This window comes from Emydura macquarii, unplaced genomic scaffold (assembly GCF_026122565.2).
Source record: "Emydura macquarii macquarii isolate MOO-44397 ecotype Brisbane River unplaced genomic scaffold, CSIRO-AGI_Emac_v2 contig_2676, whole genome shotgun sequence".
Lineage (NCBI taxonomy): Eukaryota > Metazoa > Chordata > Testudines > Chelidae > Emydura > Emydura macquarii.
The window spans coordinates 8,907,214-8,930,533 of NW_027132813.1; the positions used below are offsets into that span (position 1 = coordinate 8,907,214).

Sequence of the window (23,320 nt, forward strand, 5' to 3'; positions counted from 1 at the left end):
ATATTTTGTAATATTACTTTAGGGAATAGATGTATGTATGTAAGCAAAATGTTCAGTTATTTTCTGGGCTCTTATAACTTACATTTTATATTACTAATGTCACCTTGTTTTATTAATGATTGATATTTTCCTTTGTTTCAGCCAAATCTTTTACATCTAAGGTGAAACAGATGCGTCTACATAAAGAAGATTTTGAAATCTTGAAGGTGATTGGTCGCGGAGCCTTTGGGGAGGTAAGGATTTTTAGGGCATTGAATGTACTATAGAAAATCTTCTGCAGTCAGAAAATTTATTGATACCAAGGTGTTGAAATATAAGTACTCTAGAAATACACAGAAATACTACTAAGTGAGCTGGTAGGGATGCAGATAGGGACAAAAATTCGTTGAACTTGAAGTATTTTCGCAAAACATTTCAAGTGCCACTAATCTTCATGTGTCAAAAAATTTCTCTTCAGCTCCACTTGTGAGCTCCCAAGGCAGTTCATATATTTGGCTACAGGAGGTATTAGTGCCCTCCTGCAGCAACCGTCTGCCAAAGGCCATATCTATGAAAGTGTGCACATCTATTTTGTAATATTTGGCAAAGATGTAGACTGATGCCCAGAAGATCACCTTAAAAATCTGTAGTAAGGACACTAACCCAAGCATCTGATCTGGTACAGAAGATTTCAAAGAGAGAAAATGTACAGGGCAGGAAATATTTGTCCTTTGCACTTATATAGCACTTCTTATCTGAAGATTTGAAAGTGATTTACAATGCTGGATAAATTTTACTTCCATGCTGCATATGGGGAAACTAAGTACAGAAAGTTTAAGTGACTTGAAAAGTTACAAGTCATTGGTCTTCTGTCTGTCTTTAATTTCTTATTTTGATGAGAAAATAGGGATAGAGATGGATAAACCATAATTTCAATATTACTTGTTTTCACAAAAAAAATCTCTGCTCACACTCAGATAGGCTTTCCATGGTGGATAGCTGTGGAAGCACCATGATCTTTGGTATTGTGCCTGGAGAGCCTTGTTCAGGAGACAGATTGTATTCAGTTTGTCATTGATTTATGTAGGGGTTTTTTTCATCATAGTTTTAGCAGGAAAAGGGTTTTCCCCAATTTTCTTTTCTGTGCAGAATGATGGATGGACTCTACTGAAATTGTTATAGATTTCTTCTGTTCTCCACCCAGCCTCAGGGTACTTTGGACTGTGACTGTGCTATTAAACTGGGATTGTCAAATTAGCACTTTACTAATGATGTTTTGTTTAATAGGGTTTGGGGTTTTTTTTTCCCCCTAATTTTTAATATTTAACAATAGATAGATAGATACAGTCAATCATGTTCAGGATGGTCTGGAAGAGTATAATGAAAGATGGACATATTCGTGGCTCACATTATCTCTTTCCAGAATAGATATAATCTGTGACTTTTAATAGTTACAGTATATGTTTTAATCCTAGCATTTTAGAAACATGAAACATTTCCTTTCTTTCTTCCCATTTTGCTTCCAATTTTGAATGGTTATTTGATTATATTTTCATTATTGTTCTAAAAATATAACAGATTTTTGTCAGTGCCTCATTTGGTAGTACATACAATAGAGTTGTAAAGCTTTAATTTTCTGCTCCTACTCGTTTAACAGTCTAGACCAGGGGTCGCCAACCAGTCAGAGACAAACAGCCAAAAAAAAATATATAGATACCGCAAAGAGCCACATTTACCTTACCCTTTGCCGAAAATTCGCGCTGCAATTTCGACAGCAGCTTGTCAATTTCACTTTGGCGCCCCATACAATGCGCAGAACAAAGAGTAAAGAGGAGCAAAGAGCCGCATGCAAAGAGCCGCATGCGAGCTGCAGGTTGGCCACCCATTGTCTAGACCAAAGAGTTTCTGTCTTCAGTTTTAACTTGCCAGACAGGGTGACCAGTCACTGGTTTCCAAGGACCTGAACAGCCTGAAGAAACAGCAGAGACTAAAGTTTGCAGGTTGAAGAAATCTTAGCTTTCAGCTCCTATTTCTTAAGATCTACTAAGTGAACATGTCTCATGATTTCTATATATTAACAAGTAGTGTACATGCAGAATGGGTAATCTTGTGAACAAACAGGGCCTTGAAATTTTTATGACCTAGTACACTGGGGATAGGACCTCAAGTTAAATCCTCTACAGAAAATATTCCTTACTGTCTTGAAAAAAATCTTTGGCAATAGAATGCCAATTTTTTTGAGGCAGGATCTGAGAGAAATATTCCTGTTGCCCCTGGAATTCAAGGCTTTTCAGACTATTGTGTAATTTGAGGTCTGTTTGATGGCACTTCTGGGGGACGTTTACCATATTTTGGTGGCGGGGAAGAGGAGGCTTCAGGGACATTTATTTTTTCATGAGTAAGAAATAGACTACACTTATCTAGAGTCATGGAAGGCTCAGTTTCTGTAGCTGCTACTAAAGGAACTGTAATTTTTAATTTAATGTAGGTTCCTGCTGTACTGCTGCCACTACCACCACCACATACATGTTTAAAATGTGAGAACCATCACACAGTAGATACACATTGCCGTGCTACCAGGAGCAAGTACATCACATGTATTTGATCTGTTGTTCCATTGGGATATGTTAAAAAACTGAGATTTGTATTCTCTGCAAACTATTCTCAGGACCTTAGGTATTGAAGCCTAAATTGTCTCCTACACAAGATAATTTTGTGGGGATCAGGACATTTTCCTTTTGGAGTCTGAGTTCCCTCTCAGGGTGTATGATGTATTCCTCTCTACCTCTGAAGAACTGAAAAGTGTTTCAGCCTTATAAACCCTTGCATCCAAAGAGATCTAGGGAGCTGTATTCAGTTTCTCTTTGCGGCCACCTTTCAGCTTAATGCACAGAAAACATTTTTTCTTCTGCAAGATATTATCAAGCAAAGTCTATCTTTGCAGATGCCCACTTTTACTCTCTTCTGCTCCTGCTTCAGTTGACCACCCTATCTATCTCATAGTAACCCCTCCTTTTGGTGCCTCTCCTGCTGCTCAAATAGATCTGAGCAGCATAGCAGCGTTTCTCCTTGACCTCTGCCTCCAAGAGGTGTATGTTTCACTGTCTTTCTCTCTCTCTCCCTTGCCTAGACAATGCTACATTCACCTGTGATTTGTGGGGAAATTTTGTATTCCAAAAATGATTGAACTTGACAATACCATTGATGCATAGGTTTTATATAGAGTTTCATTCAAGTTTAAATTACATACAGCACAATTTATTCTATCTCACTGAGTGTTTTTTTAAACTAAGAAATTGAGAGAAACATATTTTCTTGTTATAAAACCATATTTCTGACCCAGGTTGTTCCAGACTGCCTCCTGAATTTGTGTCAGGGTCCCCAGGAGCTAGTCAAAGTTCGCCCAAGGCAGTGGTTCATCAGACTCATGTTGTTGAGGTACATCCGTTTCATAGCCAACAGTACACAAGGGAGTGATGTGGTCAGCATCACATCTGACTGCCTTTGACTGCCCTAACCCAATGGATCAGTTCCCATTTTGCAGCTGTGTGAACTGGAGGTGGCCTCTCATTATGAGATCGACCGAGACTTGAACCCATGATCTTCAGGATTGTAGATGAGCCTCTTAACTATTCCACCAGTGCTCTCCAATGCAAGAAGTATGAAAATCTGTGGAGCTTCTGCTTTATTTTGCTGTGAATAAAGCCATAATTAAAGCATAATTTTCCCCACCCTCATCTATTGTCAGTTTTAGGCACCAATACTGAGAACCGGGAACCGGCACCACACCTTTGGCAAGTTCTTCTGGAGGAAACCCTCACTAAGACCACAATTCCTGTCCCCAGGGCATTATTTGCCAGAGCACCACTGGTCGTCTGGACTCTGGCATCGATCCCCGGAGCTGCACCACGAGAGGTTGGACTGCCGCCTTTGTTCTCCGCATACCCATCCCTGGTCTCCAGAGTGACGACACCAGTTCCTGGAGCACTGCCGATCCCTGGAGCCCCAGCACCATTCTGCAGCTCCAATGACTGGTCCCTGGAACATTGGCCCCGCTCATCAATGCCTTACAAGAAACCAAAGAACAAAAGTCAGTTGCGGCACCTGGCATCCAGATTCCCTACACTGTTCCCCAATACCACAGCACAGGTGCAAATAGCATGGCACAGAAGGGCAATCAATGTTCATGCTCCCATGGTCACCCAGAACTCCTCGGACTTGGAGGGAGAGGATTGTGACCTTACGGAGGGAATAGTCCTCTAACCCAGTTACTGGTTTCTCTGTGATGCCACCAATGGAGGCATGGCCTCAAAGTCAGTGGTTGTGACCATGGAAGTTCTTGACCCCCATGGGGATTCCCTCAAACTGCGGTTCCGCAAGCACACTTGTTTGCAGGTGCCTCAGTGCCACAGTCTTCGGTGGCCCCAGACATGGCACTGGACCTGGATGTAGAATCCGACCAGGAGGGGGCACCCACTGAGAGCCTGAAGGAAACTTCCCTGGCCAGGAAAGAGGACCCCAATCCTCTACAGTTGCCAGCATCCTCCTCTTCCTCACCCGATGAGGTGGTGGTGGGACCCTCCAAAGCCCCCCCAGATGACTTTTGGGCCCACCATGATCTGCTCAAGCATGTGACAGTGAACCTAAATCTCAAGATGAAGGAGTTGGCACATTGGCTATGGCAGCTTCATCTAGGGAGGCTCTCCCAGTGCACGAGGGAGTAGTCAAGCTGGCAAAGGCACTGTGGCAGACCCGGCTTTTCTTCCCCCTACATCCAAGCAGGCAGAAAAGAAATATTTTGTGTCTGCCAAGAGATTCAAATACCTGTACACTCATCCCTCCCTAGGGTTGTAGGTAGCAGCAGCTGCCAGTGTAAGGGACAGGCAAGGCCAGATGGGCTCTACACCAAAGAATAAGGAGGCCAAAAAGCTTGATCTGTTTGTACGTAAGGTTTATTCAACAGCAAGCCTACAACTGTGTGTGGCCAACCAACAAGCGCTGTTGGGAAGGTACCACTTCAACATCTGGCAGTCTTTGGGTAAATTCTCCGACTCCCTGCCACAGGCCTCCAAGCAAGAATTCAAATCCACCCTGGAGGAAGGGAGAACGGTTACTAGAGCCTTCCTTCAAGCATCCTCAGATGCTGCCGATTCTGCAGCAAAGATTATGGCATCAGCAGTTTCAGTGAGAAGGTCTTTTGGCTCCAATTGTCAGGCCTCTCAGTGGAGGTGCAGCAATCCATACAGGACCTCCCCTTTGACGGTACAGCCCTCTTCGCTGACCAAACCAACACCAGGCTAAACAGGCTGAAAGACTTGGGGGCCACGCTGCAATCCCTGGGCTGGTACACTTATGATGAAGGAAGCACTTCAGTCCGCAACAGCCGCAGAGGTTCCCGGGACCATCCTGCAGAGAGCCCTATAAAAGAAAGAATAGGGGTTACAAGAGGCATCAAGGTCACTCATTGACGACTCCCCCCAAAACAGGCTCGAACCGCTACCACCAAGGTGGAAAACAGAACTTTTGAAGGTGTGCCCAAGAGCAACCTATCAGCCACCAACCTGGGTCCAGACTCCCTTTTATTTTCATTCCGCCTTACCCCCTTCCTCTCAGCCTGGACTATCATAATATTGGGCTGCTGGGTTTTGAACATGGTAGCCACTGGCTATCTCCTCCAGTTTACCTCACTCCCACCTTCCAACCCACCTTGCCTGTCTCTCTTCAGGGACCCCGCTCATGAGCAACTTCTTGTCAAAGAGGTACAGGCCCTCCTACAAATGGGCGCAGTCAAGGAGGTCCCTTGAGAACTGAGGGATATTCCCGCTACTTCCTGATTCCAAAAGCAAAAGGAGGCTTGAGACCTATCCTTGACCTGCAAGGTCTCAACAGATATCTCAAGAAATTGAAGTTCTTTATGGTCTCTCTAGCTGCCATCATTCCTTCTCTGGATCCAGGCGACTGGTATGCCGCCCTCTGTTTAAAAGATGTCTGCTTCCATATCTCCATGTTCCCAGGGCACAGGAGATTTCTACGGTTCATGGTGGGCATGCAGCACTATCAGTTCATGGAGCTCCCCTTTGGCCTCTCAACCACGCCATGTGTATTTATGAACTGCATAGCAGTGGTAGCGGCCCATCTCAGATGTCGAGGTGCACAGGTCTTCCTGTACCTGGACAATTGGCTTATCAGGGGCCAATCAAGAATGTAATTCCAGTGCAGCATCGAGGTGGTCAGGCCCACCTGTTAAGTGTTGGGCCTATTAATAAACAAGCAAAAGGCAACACTCTTTCCGGTCCAGAGGATAGAATTTATCAGAGCGGTCCTCATTTCCATACGGGCCAGAGCACTGTGGCCAGAAGCCAGGTTCCGGGCTATGTTGGAGCTGTTAACTCAGATGTCAACCCATCCCCTCACTACAGCGAGGGTATACCTGAGCTTGTTGAGTCATATGGCGCTCTGTACTTACTTAGTCCAGTACACCAGGATGCATCTCAGACCTTTCCAAATGTGGCTGGCGACAGTGTGCTCCCCGTCCAGGCACCACCTGGATACCATCCTTACACAGTCCCTACTCGGATACTTAGCTCTCTTGAGTGGTAGATGAATCCACATCACATGCTGGCAGGAGTCCCTCTCACGGTCCTGCAACCGATGTTATTGCTAGTTTCCGATGCCTTGGAGCTGGGATGGGGTGTACACCTTGGTTCCCTCAGGACCCAAGACCTCTGGACCAGAGGCGATCTGGCCTTACATATCAACATCAGGGATCTCAGGACTATTCGACTGGCCTACAAAGGTGTTCCTGCCTCAACTTTCAAACAAGGTCATTCAGGTTCTTATGGACAACACAGCATCAGTGTACTATATCAACAGGCAAGGGGGGGGGCCAATCCTCAGCCCTTTGTCAGGAGGCTTTGCGCTTGTGGAACTTCTATGTGAATCACAGCATTCACCTGGAAGCAGTACACCAGTTAGGATCAGGAATACATTAGCAGACTGCCTCAGTAGATCCTTTTGCTCTCACTAAGAGTTGTCCTTGCACCCAGAGGTTGCCAGGAGCATCTTCCGGAGGTGGGATAATCCCCAAGTGGATCTTTTTGCCACCAGGTGGAACAAGAAATGCAAACTATTCTGCTTCCTACAAGGGCTTGACTCAGGATCTCTGACCGACGCCTTTTTCCTGTCCTGTATGTGCAGTCTCATGTACGCCTTTCCACCCATCCTGCTGATTTACAGAGTCCTCATAAAAATCAAAAGTCATCCTGGTGGCCCCGGGATGGCTGCATCAACAATGGTTCAGGATGTTACTCGATCTATCCGTAGCCCATCCTTGGACGCTGCCTTCCTGATTGGACCTTCTTGAACAGGACCAGGGTCGTCTGTTCCACCCGGACCTGGTCTCTCTGAACCTCACAGCTTGGTTGCTCCATGGCTGAGTCTGAAAGAACAATCCTGTTCGACACAGGTCCAAAAAAAGAGCAGAAAGCCTTCCACCAGAGCATTTTACTTGGCCAAGTGGATGCACTTCACTTGCTGGCAGCCCACCCTAATATTTCTCCAAATGAATCAACCATTCAGACAATCTTAGACTACCTGTTCCACGTAAAGCAGGGAAGTTTGGCCTTTTCATCAGTCAAAGTACACCTAGCAGCCATATCAGCTTTTCATCCCCCTATACAAGGGAAAATGGTCTTCTGACATGAAATTTCAGCTAGATTCCTCAGAGGCCTAGAAAGACTCTTTCCACCGGTACAGGACCCAGTTCCCCAATGGGATCTGAACCTCATTCTCACTGGACCACCCTTTGAGCCCTTGGCTTCCTGTTCCCTGATGCACCTATCCTGGAAGGTCGTATTCCTAGTGGCAATCACATCAGCAAGATGGGCCTCAGAAATTAAAGCCTTGACTTTTGAGCACCCTTATACAATCTTCTATAAGGACAAGGTCCAGTTGCGAGCGCACCCAGCTTTCCTGCCAAAGGTGGTTTCCAACTTCCACATTAACCAGAATATCTTACTACCTGTCTTCTTTCCAAAGCCTCACAATTCTAATGAGAAGAGACATCTCCACACTCTGGACACCAGCCACACTCTGGCTTTCTATACAGAGAGGACTACACCATTCCATCAATCCCTGCAACTCTTTGTTGCTATCGCCGACTGGATGAAGGGTCAGGCAGGGTCATCACAGTGTATCTCAGATTGGATTATCGCCTGTATTGAGCCTGCTATGAGTAAGTGTCTATGATGGCACACTCCACAAGAGTGGAGGCATCTTCGGCAGTCTTCCTTGCACATGTTCCCATGCAGGACATCTTCAGAGTCGCTTCTTGGTCCTAGGTGCATACCTTTACATCCTATTATACCGTCACGCAACAGGCCCAAGAGGATGCTGGTTTTGGCAAGGAGGTGTTGCAGATGGCATGTCTGTGAACTCCTTCCCACCTCCAGTGGTAGTGCTGGTAAATCACCTAATTGGGATTGGACTTGAGCAAGCACTCGAAGAAGAAAAAATGGTTACTTACTTCATAACTCTTGTTCTTTGAGATGTGTTGCTCATGTCCATCCCACAAGCTGCCCACCTTCCCCTCAGTCCGAGTTCGGTAAGAAGGAACTGAGAGGGAAGGGGGACTGCAGTGCTCTATATACAGGCACATTTGCATGCCGCTGCAGAGGGCAGTAGAGCTGGCCCTACAGGTACCAGTATGGGAAAAATTTCCAGTACCGGTGCATGTGGCACGCATACACCTAATTGGGAATAGACATGAACAGCACATCTCGAAGAACAACAGTTACGAGGTAAATAACAGTTCTTTCTGGCCAAGGAACCCATTCATGCCTGTGTAGTAGGAGTTGTGCTATCCTGGCACAGCTCATGATGTGGGCAATAAGTGCTCCAGTACTGCTGGCTCCATGCAACAATGTGTGAAAAATGTATCAGACGCCTGTTACCCAAAGGTCTTTAAAATCATGAGTCAGTGGATGATACGAAGGAAGGGGCCATTGGCCCATGGGCAACAACTTTGTTGTTTAGGACCTTCCTCCTAACTCTCCCAGGCAGTTTAACTGACATGATTCCTTGTCAGTTGCATAGCTATCCACAGGGTACTAAACAGCAGTGTTGAAACTTACTAGTTTCAGTTTCACTCTGTTGCTGCTTGAGAAATCTATGAACAGTACCAGAGACAATGGAACTGGATGTCTTACTCAAAAAGACAACATTGCATCAATTCATATTTGCTTTATATTTAGAAGGTGACCTTTGCAACCATAAGGGCTAGAAAGTTTTTTTTTTCTTTTGTTTTTAAGAAGAGCTCAAATTCTGCAGAAATTAATGAGTTAAACCCCTTCAATTACAAAGGAACCCTTCAGCTTGGCACTAGTGAGGAAGCAAGTGGAGCTCTGCCAAGGAGCTAGGTGCTTCCAAACTGGCCAGTGCTGTTGGAGGTGGCTGTTAATGATCAAGGCACTCATCCCCTAACCCAAGGCCTGAGCATATCTGCTACGATTTTCAAGGAGGGCTAAAGAAGTTGGGTCCCCAACTTCCATTGGTTTTCAATGGAACTCGAGAACGTAACTACCTAAGATACCTTTGAAAATCCCAACCATTGCATGTAGAGTGCTTCCTACCCCTGCTGACCTGAGAAATGAGGGCTTTTATTGTCTGTTTGTTTTTTAGTAGCTTCTATTAGAAAAATATTTAAACAAACAAAGAGAAACATGCTGACATACAGTGTAAAGAGATGAGAAGCCTAGTTAGTGAGGGGCAGAAGCAGTCTGACAGCATGCCAAGGAGCATTGCTGTATGTGGGAAATATGTAAAACTGTTGGAAGAATGAAAGAGAAAATAAAATCCAACTAAAACCAAAATGTTTACATCAGCACATACCAAGCATTTTTCAGTGGGCTGCTCACAGAAAAAAATTAATTTGAAAAACTTTAAATGTCCAGTTTTAATAAGTTCCAGGAACCAGACATTTTAGGATGAACAGAGGGGAATGACTATCAGTTCTTTCTTTCTTTGCCGGCTCAAAGCATGTTTGAGGCTAGCAGAGCATCAGAAAGGTCCCTTGTGTATATGTGTTATATTGAGTATATATGTAATTCATATACTACCTGTGTATCTATACACACACACATGCTAGTGTCTATATAATGTTTCAGAATTTTCTTTAAATTTTGATTAGAAATGATTGTAGCCTTACTTGTTGATTATTTTTTAAGTAGCAATATGTGTTTCATGTTGTACAAGGCACAGTAAAAGCAAATTCTTTAATCCAGAGCCTATCATATAACCACATAGACAACACAAAATATTCTACAGTACACCCACAGGAAGTTACTTTCCATAAAAATAATTTTTTTTAAAAAAAGAGGATGGTTAAATAAAGATTTTTTTTGTTATAGACATGAAATAGCATTAATGGTTTTCACAGACTAAAAGACTGGTATTAAATGTAAATATGATCTTATTTCTGCTCTTCAATCGTTTTGTGAAGTCATTTCTACTGCTTTTTGAAATTTTTACCAGCAGTTTGTGTGTGTACAATATAAAATCTTATAAGCAAGACCTGGATATAAGGAACACCTTTGAAAATAAGGACAATCAGACAGTGAAATAGTTTCCCTTTTCTGCAAATCCTTTCTTCAAAACGTCTTTCCACAATGTCTCCAACACTGATTTTACAGTCAAAGTTTGTTTTTTTGTTAAAGGAACTAATTGACTAGCCATGGCTAAATAAAGAAAACAGGATATATTAGCAAATGCATTTTAGCTAACAGTTTTAAACATGACTTTGTACCTGATGAGACAGAATAAGTTTTATCTAGGAATGTGGTAGAAAGTTTACACAAAATAAAGGTTATAAGGTTGCTTGGCACAGTTTGGTCATGTCTAGTAGAAAAAAAAAGTTTTTAAAAACACGTTACCGATCCTTGTTTTAGTTAACACAATTTTAAATAGGGCAGTTTATGTTTAAAAACATGTTAATTGGTTGTGACCAATCCTAGGAGTTGATCACAACCTACTAACACATTTTTAAACATGACTTCATAGTTTTTAAAGCCAGAAGGGACCATTATGATCATTTAGACTGACCTGCTTCATAACACAGGCCATAAAAGCTTACCCTGTGTTTTCTGCATCAAACCCATCACTTCTTTTTGTGCTGTAATATATCTTTTAGAAAGACATCCAATCTTGACTTAAAGACTGCAAGTGAGGGAGAATTCCCTGTCTGATGCCCTATTCCGTCTCTTCAAGTCATGTCAATACCTTGTAAATTCCTCAATGCAAGGATTGTATCTTTACAGAGAAAATAAAGTAATATTGATGCCTAAGGTACTGTGTAAAAGTGTTAAATAATAATAGTTTATAGGAGTTGTGGCACCATCCTCAGAGTTGTGAAAGGAAAGCTTAGGGTTTGGTTTTTTGGGTTTTTTTTTTTGTTTGTTTGTTTGTTTGTTTTTTTTGTAGGAAGTCTAGTATAAGTTTCTTCCTGCTCCATGCAGAGGGGTGCCTGTCATCTGATAAGATTCAGTTTGAATGCTGAAGTTTGGTTGCAGTATTAGGGCCCTATTCTGATACCATTCTACATTTGGAATTGCTGCAGAGATGGCTTATCACAGAGTTTCTAGGTTATCATTCTAATCTGCAATGCAGAAGGAGGCCCACAACTTACATTTATATTGTGCATTATATTTTACTATGGGGATTGAGCCCTTTGATTCCATTAATGTTACTGGGAGATGTGTCTGAATCTCAGTGCACCATGTTGAAAATGTACCCTACAGTGTAGAAATATTTTTATTTTATGGACTCAGAGCAGATTATAATCAAATGTAAATTAACTAAAAAATTTTCAGTACCAAGTTTGAGCAAGTCTGGAGAGATTCTAAGTCTGGACCTGAAAGGCTTTTATGAATATGAATCTAAATTGGAGGCTGTGGTGGATTTTCCATCACTAGCAATTTTTAACTCAAGACTAGAAGTTTTTCTAAAAGAACTGCTGTGGTTCAAACAAATTATTTTGGGGGGAGTTCCATGGCTGGTGTACCACAGTGATCTGTGACTGGTGATTACAATGGTCCCTTCTGGCCTTAGAGTCAATACATTTATGAATGAATCTGTGTATGGGAACCTAGATTCTTATGTCTGACTTTTACTGGGGGGAGCCTTTAAAAAATTCAGTTTGGAAACTAGTTTTAACAGCTAGGTCTGATATCCTTGCATTTTCTCTCCTTTTCATTTCTTCTTGGATTGCATTTTATTTTCACAGGGGAGGAATGTGATGGAGAGCCGGACTGATTAATGTATTACAGCACCTCTGGGAATTAGTAGCTGTTTCACCCAATTTGTAGTTTAGCGAGAGAGAGTGAGTTTCTGCTTTAGACATCTGTAAGGGTTGTAAATGGAGTTTAGCATGTACCTTTACTAGCTTGATGAAGCTATTTCACTTGATGCCATCTTTGAGGAAGGGTTGAAAAGAACCTTGCGTGACAGCATCTGTTGTGGTTTTTTTCCTGTTATTACTTCTTTGGCATATAGCCAGGTTGCTGAATATGAAAGAGATGGAGAGAGTGTAGAGTTCAACCATATATATTTGTTGTCACTCACCTGCAGGGTAAAAATAATGCTAATCAGTATGACAGCATCCTGGTCTTCAACCAAAACAAAAACAATCTTTTCTCTCCTTCGGTCCTGGGAGTATGCCTTTTTTCACAAGAGAATGGGAATTGAATAGATTAATGTATGAATTTAAAAATGTATGAAGCACTGTGCTTTTCATGTTTGAAGGTTTGTTTTGTGGTTCAACCACAGTTCTGGAGGTTAGGAGTCTTCAGTTCTGTTGTTAGATCTGCTCAGACTTCCTGTGTATGTTTTTGGGTAAGACAATCAACCTTGTGTCTTATCTGAACTAGGAAACTCTGAACAGTACCCATGATATCTATTATTTTTCTTGTTTTCACAATGTAAATTTGTTTTGTATGAACTCCCACTTGCCCTGCCTCTTTCTTGATATGATCCCATCCTGGCTTTTGTCATATTGTATTTCATCTAGGTTGAAAAATCCTCAGGTCAAGGACTTTAGGTTTATTCTCTCAGTAAATTGCCAAATGTACCTAAGATGCCTAATGTGAATATTAACTAAAAATCATAATTTCTGTTTTTAAATTTTCCCATCCATAAAATGGTGATGATAATACTTCCCTAGTTCATGAGGGTGTAAAGTGAGCTCACTGAGATCCTCATGTGGAAGATGGTATAGAAGTGCAGAGTATTATGCTTAATTATTATTATTAATTATAACTTCTCCTGTTTTTTAAAATGGGTCTGGAAGACTTATTCTGTCAGAAGTCTCTAGTAAATAATTTGTTGTTCCAGTTGGCATTTTAATGTTTCTTGGTTTTGGGACCTGACATTACCAGAAGCTCTTACTTGTTTGCTGCTGCAGCCATTTAGTTCAGTGATGGAAGAGAGTGAGTTCAAGAACTAATTCAAGTTTTGGGAACATATCCAGTGATGATATGGCAATAATAGGATGGGGGGGCAGGAAGTACTGTACTGATAGAAGTGCCATCTTTCAGCTGTGTTCAGCTATTGTAGTGTAGACGGACAGACTTTTAGATAATGGAGGTTTAAGGTAAATTTAAGAACGTTTACAGAACAAATACCCTGGACAACTGTGAAATTACTCTTCATGGTCTGTGATGATGAATGCTTGGTACGGAATCATGTATGCAGAGTGAAGTTATAAATCAAAGGGTCCAAAATCCTATTACAACAAAAATAAATTAAATCAACTCAACCAGCTATGTATTTCCAAAAAAGTATTATTCTGGTAACCACTTATTTTCCTATTTTAGATTATTCATTTGCAATTTATCTTTTCCAGGTTGCAGTAGTAAAACTGAAAAATGCAGATAAGGTATTTGCCATGAAAATACTGAACAAATGGGAGATGCTGAAGAGAGCTGAGGTAAGACTACAGAAATGTTTTAAGAATTTATATACTCTCATGTGAAGACTTTACTCTCTCCTTTTTAAAAACCGTTCAATTAATTTCCATAAAGAAAGAAACAAAAATACAAAAATGTAGTTGACTTGCAGCTTGCATATGTTACCAAAAACTACATTTTCCAAGGATATCCAATAAATTTGTGAAATTACACAACATTACAACTGGTTAAAGCTGAAAGACCAGATAATACAAAATCAGACAGTATTACACAAACATAACATGTTAGGGTTGTGGTAACAAAAATAAAAGACACAAATAGATAAAAAAAAAAGAGGGAGAGTACAGGAAGAGGGAGGGAAAAATCAGAAAGGTTAGGTGCAAGGGAAGACTGGCATTACTTGAGCTTTCTCTGCATTCTTTATCCAAATGTATCAAGAATCAGGTCCCACATTTCTTCTAATTCATATAATTGCTCTTACCATCAGTAAGCTATTCTTTCTTTTGCTGCTAACTCAGACAGTTCTGAATACCACAGCTCTATTCTGGGCATAAGTCTGATCCTCCACTTTTGTTAAATTCTCTGTTTGGTAATCATTGTGGCCCTCAAGAACCAAAATCTTTGTGGTGGAGATAAAACCGGCATAGTAGGTATGTAACCTGGGATTATAACTGAGGTTTGGTTGCAGAAGCCAAGCACTATTTTCACTTTTGCATCCACCTGTTTCCACAGCTGCTTGCCTGTTGGACATAGCATATGCATCAGGATTCCTTTTTCTTTACTACAGTGCCAATAAACATCAGAGGACCAGGCCCCTGTCTTGCACAACCTTTCTGGAGTCCAATACATTTTGAATAAAATCTTTTGCTGTATCAGCTATAGCCTGAGATCCATATAAGCATTTTTAACATTCCATAATATGCTCTGACACTGGGGTTCTTTTAAGTGCTGTGATAATTCCCCTTCCCACAATTTCACAAAGAACTCCAGATCAATTGAGTTCCTCTTCATTAGTAAAGCATACCATAGTGGACATGGGCCTCGGAATGTATGAAGCATTCTAGTGCTTCCTAATAGCTCTGGGGTCTCTGGCAGTCCTAAGGCATCCAGACCAAACTGATTTGTTGGCAAGTGTTTTAGTTGTAAGTACTGCCATTCCACTAAGGCAGGTCATAATGTTGCTTTAATGTTAGAAATCCATATGATGCCCTTGTTCAGTCAGTTCATCCAAATTATATTTTTTCCACCCAATTTTCAAGTCTGGGTTACCCTAGATAGATGCTTTTGGAGCACAACAAGGATGAGACTGGTACCTCTTGGCTAGGACAGCCCAAGCCTTTCGCGCAGCCACTGCTGCAGGCACCCTGTTTTTCTCTGTCAGACAAAAAGATGAACTGAGCAGACCCACAGGGAGAGTTGGATGCATTAATACCCATTTAATATCCACCTATGTGGGTATAAGGGTGTTAGCATGCTGGAAGCAATTTGACATTTGTGACATGATGAAATAGTAATTTTGTAGGTCTGGGAGCAAATTGTTAGTAAATTTTTAAAAATAAAACAGAGGGGTATATACAGGTAGAACATTTATAATATAGAGGAGCCTAAGCAGAATATTCATTTTTATTGTATTAATCTTCCACCTAGGCTTAGGAAGAGATAATGCCACCTACTGGTATCATTACTTATTTTAAAGAGTACAAAATCTACATTTATCTTTACTAGTTTGTTAATATTTCTTGGTACTTTTATACTTACATACTTAATTGTATCAGGTTGCCTATGGAAATTCCATTGAGAAAAAGCCCCACAACATGACAACCAGGAGCTTTGCAATAGTTTAGATTTTTCCCAATTTATTTTGTAACTAGCTATTGTTCCAAATTTTTGAATTGGTGATGGGAGAGCTAGAATAGTGGTTTCTGGCTTGAATATATATAAAAGGACATTGTCTGCATATAACATCAGTTTGTACTCCATGGAACCAAGTTGTATGCCTTGGGCATCTGGAAGAGCTTGTATATCTACTCGTTTCTTTTTAAACAAAAGGAAGGTGAGCCTTATTGGGCAGTGGGGAGAGCCCACAAAGAAAGGTTTAATGCAAAAATTAGTTACACTTGAAACCTACATTACGAGAAGGTCTGAGAGAACATGGAACCGTTGTGTAGGTGGTGTGGAATGTTATATGAACTATGTATCTGTTTTCTTCAATATCACTGGCCTTATATTTCTTGCTGCACAAAAGATCTTTTAAATTCATAAAATCATAGAAGTGTAGGACTGGAATTGGTTAACAGCTATCATCAAGCGTAGCCTCCTATTCTGTGTCAGGACCAAGTAAACCCAGCCCTGAGAGGTGTTTGTCTAACCTGTTTTTAAAAACTTCCAATGATGGGGATTCCACAACCTGCCTTGGAAGTCTATTCCAGACTTTAATTACCCCTATAGTTAGAAATCTTTTCCTGATATCTAACCTCAATCTTCCTTGCTGCGGTTTAAGCCCATTACGACTTGTCCAACCTTCAGTATACATGGAGAGCAATTCATCACCATCCTCTTTATAACATCTCTTGTCATATTTGTAGACTGTTATGAAGTCCCCCCTAAGTCTTCTATTCTCATGACCAAACATGCCCAGATTTTTTAACTTTTCCTTATAGGTCAGGTTTTCTAAATCTTTTATCATTTTTGATGCTTTCCTCTGTATTCTCTCCAATTTGTCCACATCTTTCTTAAAGTGTGATGCCTAGAACTGGACACAGTACTGCAGGCTGAAGCCTCACTAGTGCCAAGTAACGTGGGACAATTACTTCCCATGTCTTATGTTCAAGACTAATGTTAATGGACATTATAATAGACTCCAGAATTATATTAGCTTTTTTTGCAGCTACGTCACATTGTTGACTCATATTCAGTTTGTGATCCACTATAACCCCCAGATCCTTTTCAATAGTACTACCACCAATCCAATTAATTCCCCATTTTGGAGTTGTGCATTTGATTTTTCCTGGTTAAGTGTAGTACTTTGCACTTGTCTTTACTGAATATAATCTTGCTGAATTCAGACCAATTCTCCAGTTTTTCAATGTTGTTTTGAATGTTAATCCTACTCTCCAAAGTGCTTGTAACCCCCACCCAATTTGGTGTCACTGCATTGTAAGCTGGTGGCACCATCCGGCCGGGGCGTCGCGACCCTTCCTCAGGCCCAGGCTTCGAGGAAGGCCACAGTGCCTTTCTACATGCATATTTTATAAGTATCCCATTATCCAAGTCATTAATGAAAATAATGAATAGTACTGGACCCAGGCTTACCCCTGAGGGAGCCCACTAAATGCGGCCTCCCAGTTGGACAGCGAACCTTTGATAACTACTCTTTGAGTACTGTCTTTCAACCAGTTGTGCTTATGCATCCATCTTACAGTAATTTCATGTAGACCACATTTCCCTAGTTTGTTTATGAGAATGTCATGCAGGACTGTGTTAAAGCCTTATTAAAATCAAGATATATATATATCATATCTACTGTTGCCACTAGGCCAGTAACCCTGTCAAAGAAGGAAATTAGGTTGATTTGGTATGACTTGTTCTTGACAAACCCATGCTGGCTATTCCTAAGTTATAAGTATATTAACCGTCACATGCTTTCTTCCTGTTTGGAGTGTAGCCCTTGTTACATAATTTTTACAATACTGAAACAAATACAATTGATTTAGGGTATATGTACATTTAAAACATGACAGTGGCACAGCTGCAGTGCAGTAATGCTTCAGTGTAGACACTTGCTACATTGACAGTTGGGTTCTTCCGTTGTTGTAGTTTATCCACATTCCTGAGAGGCAGCATCTAGGTTGATGGAAGAATTCTGTCATCAACCTAGCACTGTCTACACTGGGGGTTATGTCAACATAGCTATATCTCTTAGTAGTGTGGATTTTTCACATCCCTGAAAGACATAGCTATGTTGATGTAAGTTTTCAGTGTAGACCAGCCCACAGACATCATCACTTCATTGAAAAGTAGGAAGGGATAAATTATAGCAGTAAAACCAGCTTTATTGTAAATAATTTATTTGAGGGGCTTAAATTATTTTAACATAGTATGTTTTATAAATATGTGTGCTTGCGTAACATTTCAATCGCATCGAGTACAAATTAAACTTTATATATGGTGCCAGCAGTCCCTCCACCCCCAGTTTTGCATAACAGCCTTCATCTGCCTTGAACCAGGCTTAGTCGTGTTTCTCAAGTGGTAGAAGTCTGTGCTGCAGTGCAGAAAACTCAGTGTTCAAACCTTGAAGAGGTTGCTACAATTCTACATAACAGAATTTGTTTTTACTTTTGTCCAATAAAATATCGTAGGACATTACACAGAAAAAACTACATTAAAAGAATGTTATTTAAGTTGCAAAGTCAAGCAGTCAAAAGTAAGAAAAATGCCAAATTTACATTTGCCCATGCAACCTTAATTTGGCCTTCTGTGTGCAAACTTATGGCTGTTACTTACATAGAATCATAGAAGATTAGGGTTGGAAGGAACTTCAAGAGGTCATCTAGTCCAACCCCCTGCTCAAAGCAGGACGAACCCCAACTAAACCATCCCAGCCAGGGCTTTGTCAAGCCGCATCTTAAAAACCTCTAAGTATGGAGATTCCACCACCTCCCTAGGTAACCCATTCCAGTGCTACACCACCCTCCTAGTGAAAAAGATTTTCCTAATATCCAACCTAGACCTCCCCCACTGCAACTTGAGACCGTTGCTCCTTGTTCTGTCATCTACTACCACTGAGAACAGCCTAACTCCATCCTCCCTGGAGCTCCCTTTCAGGTAGTTAAAGGCTGCTATCAAATCCCCTATCATTCTTCTCTTCTGCAGACTAAACAAGTCTAGTTCCCTCAGTCTCTCCTCATAAATCATGTACTCTAGACCCCAATCATTTTCGTTGCCCTCCGCTGGACTCGTTCCAATTTGTCCGCATGCTTTCTGTAGTGGGGGGCTCAAAACTGGACACAGTACTCCAAATGAGGCCTCATCAGTGCCAAATAAAGGGGAATAATCACTTTCCTCGATTTGCTGGCAATGCTCCTACTAATGCAGCCCAATATGCTGTTAGCCTTGTTGGCTATAAGGGCACACGGTTGACTCATATCCAGCTTCTTGTCCACTGTAACCCCCAGGTCCTTTTCTGCCAAACTACTGCCTAGCCAGTCGGTCCCTAGTCTGTAACAGTGCATGAGATTCTTCCATCCTAAGTGCAGGACTTTGCACTTGTCCTTGTCAGACCTCATCAGATTTCTTTTGGCCCAATCCTCTAATTTGTCTAAGTCACTCCATATCCTATCCCTGCCCTCCAGTGTATCTACTGCTCCCCTCAGCTTAGTGTCATCTACAAACTTGATGAGAGTGCAATCCACCTCATCCTCCAGATCATTAATGGAGATGTGGAACAAAACTGGCCCAAGCACCGACCTTTGGGGCACTAGACTTGTTACTGGCTACCAACTAGACATTGAGCCGTTGATCACTACTCATTGACCCTGATGATCTAGCTAGCTTTCTATCCACCTCATAGTCCATTCATCCAACCCATACTTCTTTAACTCGCTGATAAAAATACTGTGGGAGACTGTATCAAAAGCTTTGCTAAAGTCAAGGTATATCACGTCCATCACTTTCCCCACATCCACAGAGCCAGTCATCTCATCATAAAAGACAATCAGCTTGGTCAGGCAAAATGTGTCCTTGGTGAATCTATGCTGACTGTTCCTGATCACCTTCCTCTCTTCCAAGTTCCTCAAAATGGATTCTTTGAGGACTGCTTCATGATTTTTCCAGGGACTGAGGTGAGGCTGACTGGTCTGTAGTTCCCCAGATCTTCTTCCCTTTTTTGAAGATGGGCACTATATTTGTCTTTTTCCAATCATATGGGACCTCACCCAATCACCACGACTTTTCAAACACAATGACAAATGGCTCTGCAATCACATCAGCCAACTTCCTCAGCACCCTCGGATACATTGCGTCTGGCCTCATAGACTAGTGCCTGTCCAGCCTTTCTAAATAGTCCTGAATCTGTTCTTTCAGCGCTGAGGGCCGCTCACGTCCTCCCTGTTCTGTGTGGCCCGGTGCAGTAGTCTAGGAGCTGACCTTGTCTGTGAAGACAGAGGGGAAAAAAGTGTTGAGTACTTCAGCTTTTTCCACATCATCTGTCACTAGGTTGCCACCCCATCACACACTTTCCCTGACCTTCTTCTTGTTACTAACACACCTGTAGAAACCCTTCTTGTTACCCTTCACATTCCTTGCTACCTGCAACTCCAACTGTGATTTGGCCTTCCTGATTTCATGACCTCATATTATTTTTTCCCCAAGTCCCTTGTCTCATTCAGTAAACAAGTTGGACACACCAGCATACTAAACTAAGGTTGCCGGAGCATTTTCTAACTTGCATGCTTGCCTCTACAACCTAAATTATGTTCTTTTAACTCTTTTTATATGTAATGTTAGTTTGACAAATACTTTATATTGGCTTATTAATACATACTAGAAATCAACTTGGCTGACTGTGCCTAGATTGTGGTGTATTTGGGAGATAGCCTATATAATGAAAAAATCAATAAAATTATAGTAATCAAAATATGGAGTTACCGCTTGCTCACTTCCTTTTTATGTTGTACTTCTTTCTCCTATCCTCCATCTCTGTTTTGTATTTTTATACTGTAAGCTTTTTATGTTTACTTTGGTGTTTGTGCACCATATTGTGAACTCTATCCAATCTTTGTTATTCTAATAATAGGGCAGGCATACACAGCAAAAATTGAAAAGAATGAAAATTTGCAGATATTTGGGACATTGAAGGTCACTCTGTGCAATGCAATTTAATTCCAGAAGGTTCTCTTTCCATTTTTTGTCAGCAGGTCACCAAACTGGTGGAAAAAAATAGCTGTATTTCTTTTTAGACTGGCTGTGCAGACTTCAAGAAACCACTGGGACCTCTGGGAAGGGTATTTTAAGTACCTTGCATAGAGAAAATATTTCAAAACTATATATAACCTCATTTTAATGAAAAGAAATACAATTTTAAAATTGGCTTTAAGAAGGTACATTTAAAAATAGATTGGAATTTTTTTTCTGGTTTTGATTTATCTGACTTTCATGCTGAAATGACGACACATATTACATACTGTAATTTCATCTAAATTTGGGGGGAAATACCTCTAGAGTTGAAACCAGTGCAAGGATATACAGTATTTGATGAAACATTTCAAATAATTTAAGTACAATACCCATTTTATTTCTAATAAAAATCTGCATATCTAATATGCATATATAATTCAGGTAAACACATTCTCATAAACAAACTAGGAAAATGTGGGCTAAATGATCAAAGGTTTAGAAAACCTGACCTATAAGGAAAAGTTTAAAAACTTGGGCATGTTTAGTCATGAGAATAGAAGACTTTGGGGGACCTAATAACAATCTACAAATATGTCAAGGGCTGTTATAAAGAGGATGGTGATGAATTGTTCTCCATGTCCACTAACGGTAGGACAAGGAGTAATAGGCTTAATCTGCAACAAGGAAGAGTTAGGTTAGATATTAAGAAAAGCTTTCTAATTATAGGGTAGTTAAGGTATGGAATAGGGGGTTGTGGAATCCCAGGGAGGTTGTGGAATCCCTATCCCTGGAAGTTTTTAAAAACCAGTTGGACAAACACCTGTCAGGGATGGTCTAGGTTTATGACACAGGGATGGTCTAGGTTTATGTGGTCCACAAGAGGCTGAACTTGATGACTTCTCTAGGTCCCTTCAATCCTACATTTCTATGATTCTATCATTTATGTTCTTTTAACGGATATAATTTTTATAAAACGTGCAGGGGGGCATATAAATCAAACTTGGTCTTAATTTGTCTTTTGAAATGATCTCTAGAAACATAATGGATTTCCCATCAATCTTGCTTATTAACAGTTGGCTTTGCGTGTTAAATATCATCAGAACAAAAAAACAAGATAGAAATAAATTTGGATGCATTATGTGGGTGACTTCATTTATACTACATTTCATTCTAGAACTTTAACTAAAACAAGCTTTTGGTGGTGTTAAAATTAGGAGATTAAGTATTGTAGAGCATTGGTTGCTAAAGATCCAATGCTTCATAAAATAGTTCTGATCAATATATCAGAAGAACATCTGTCCCACAGTTTAAGGTAATGTAATTTTGCATCTTACATACATTATCAAAAGTTTGATAACATACACTGAAGCTATTAGTCATATTTCCTTAGATCTTAAATCTAGTACTAAATTTGCCTACTGCTCCTTTATTTTACCCTTTAATGGGAAAAATTGATCTTTCTTAATCTGCTGTCACTCAGTCTTGTTGGTCTTCTGGTCAGCTGAGAGAGTAGGAATACTTCAAGACCCATCTTGTAGATAACTGTCCAGACCAAGGCCCTATCACTTATGTGATTTACAACATAATGAGTTCAATTATTTGTTGACAGTCCTACCTAATTCAGTAGTAGAGCCACAGAAAACATCGGAAATGTCCACTGTTGTGGGGAAGGGAAGGATTGGCAGTCCAAGAGAAGCAGGTCACAGAGTGGAGATCAGACAGTTCAAGGAAGAAGTGAAGTACGGAAAAATTTGTTCAAACAGACTGGGGAGAGGCACCCAGCAGTATTATTAACTCTATCCAGACTATAAGAAACCCCAGGGCCATTACAAGTCAAATCAGATTTCATACAACTAAAATAAATGTTTATTTTTTTACATACACCTTTTAAACATTTATTTTTGATACTTGCAGGCTGTGATTATCAAAGCCGTCTCAGAGACTTACATACACATCTTCCCTTAAAACTAATACACCAATCCTGAGGTGTACAGTGTGGGTTAGGAACAGTTTCATCCAGAGGGAGCCAGTAAAGTGTGGCTGAGGATCCAGGGAGAAGTTGAATTATTTGAGAAGAGCAGGAACCCAAGACAAAGTGGTGTTGGTGAGAGAACTGTTCCAGGTTTCTCTGCCAGGCTATTGAAATTGCAAATGCCATCCACTGTGGTAAAAGCTTTTGCTGCCACCTCCAGGCACTCTGCCCAAGTGTGGGTGTTTTGGGTGCTCAAGGAATGCAAGATCTTTTGTGAATTTGGGTCAGATACAATGGCACAATAAAGATTATATAGACTCACTGTAGAAACTAGCACCACGCATCTGTGTAATAACATGCAGTTTGTTTACTTCTCATTATGGTTGTGGAAACAAGAAAGAATTCATAGATTTTTATTGTTCTCTATTTCTGGCAAAGATTTAAACAAAACAAAGAACAACCACTCTTCCCCAAAATTCCTTTTTTTGCCCTTCTGCTATTTCTCATTCAACTCCCA

At 40.9% G+C, this 23,320-nt stretch overlaps 1 protein-coding gene across 7 annotated transcripts in view; it reads left to right on the forward strand.

Annotated features, from left to right (window-relative positions):
* The window catches only part of CDC42BPA (CDC42 binding protein kinase alpha), a 333,741-nt gene that overhangs the window by 103,216 nt on the left and 207,205 nt on the right, over positions 1-23,320 (forward strand). For all 7 annotated transcript variants that reach the window (XM_067564840.1, XM_067564839.1, XM_067564837.1 and 4 more), the window contains exons 2-3: positions 142-233; positions 13,874-13,957. In XM_067564840.1, coding sequence (XP_067420941.1) covers positions 142-233; positions 13,874-13,957 — 176 coding nt within the window. The remainder of the gene's footprint in view (positions 1-141; positions 234-13,873; positions 13,958-23,320) is intronic.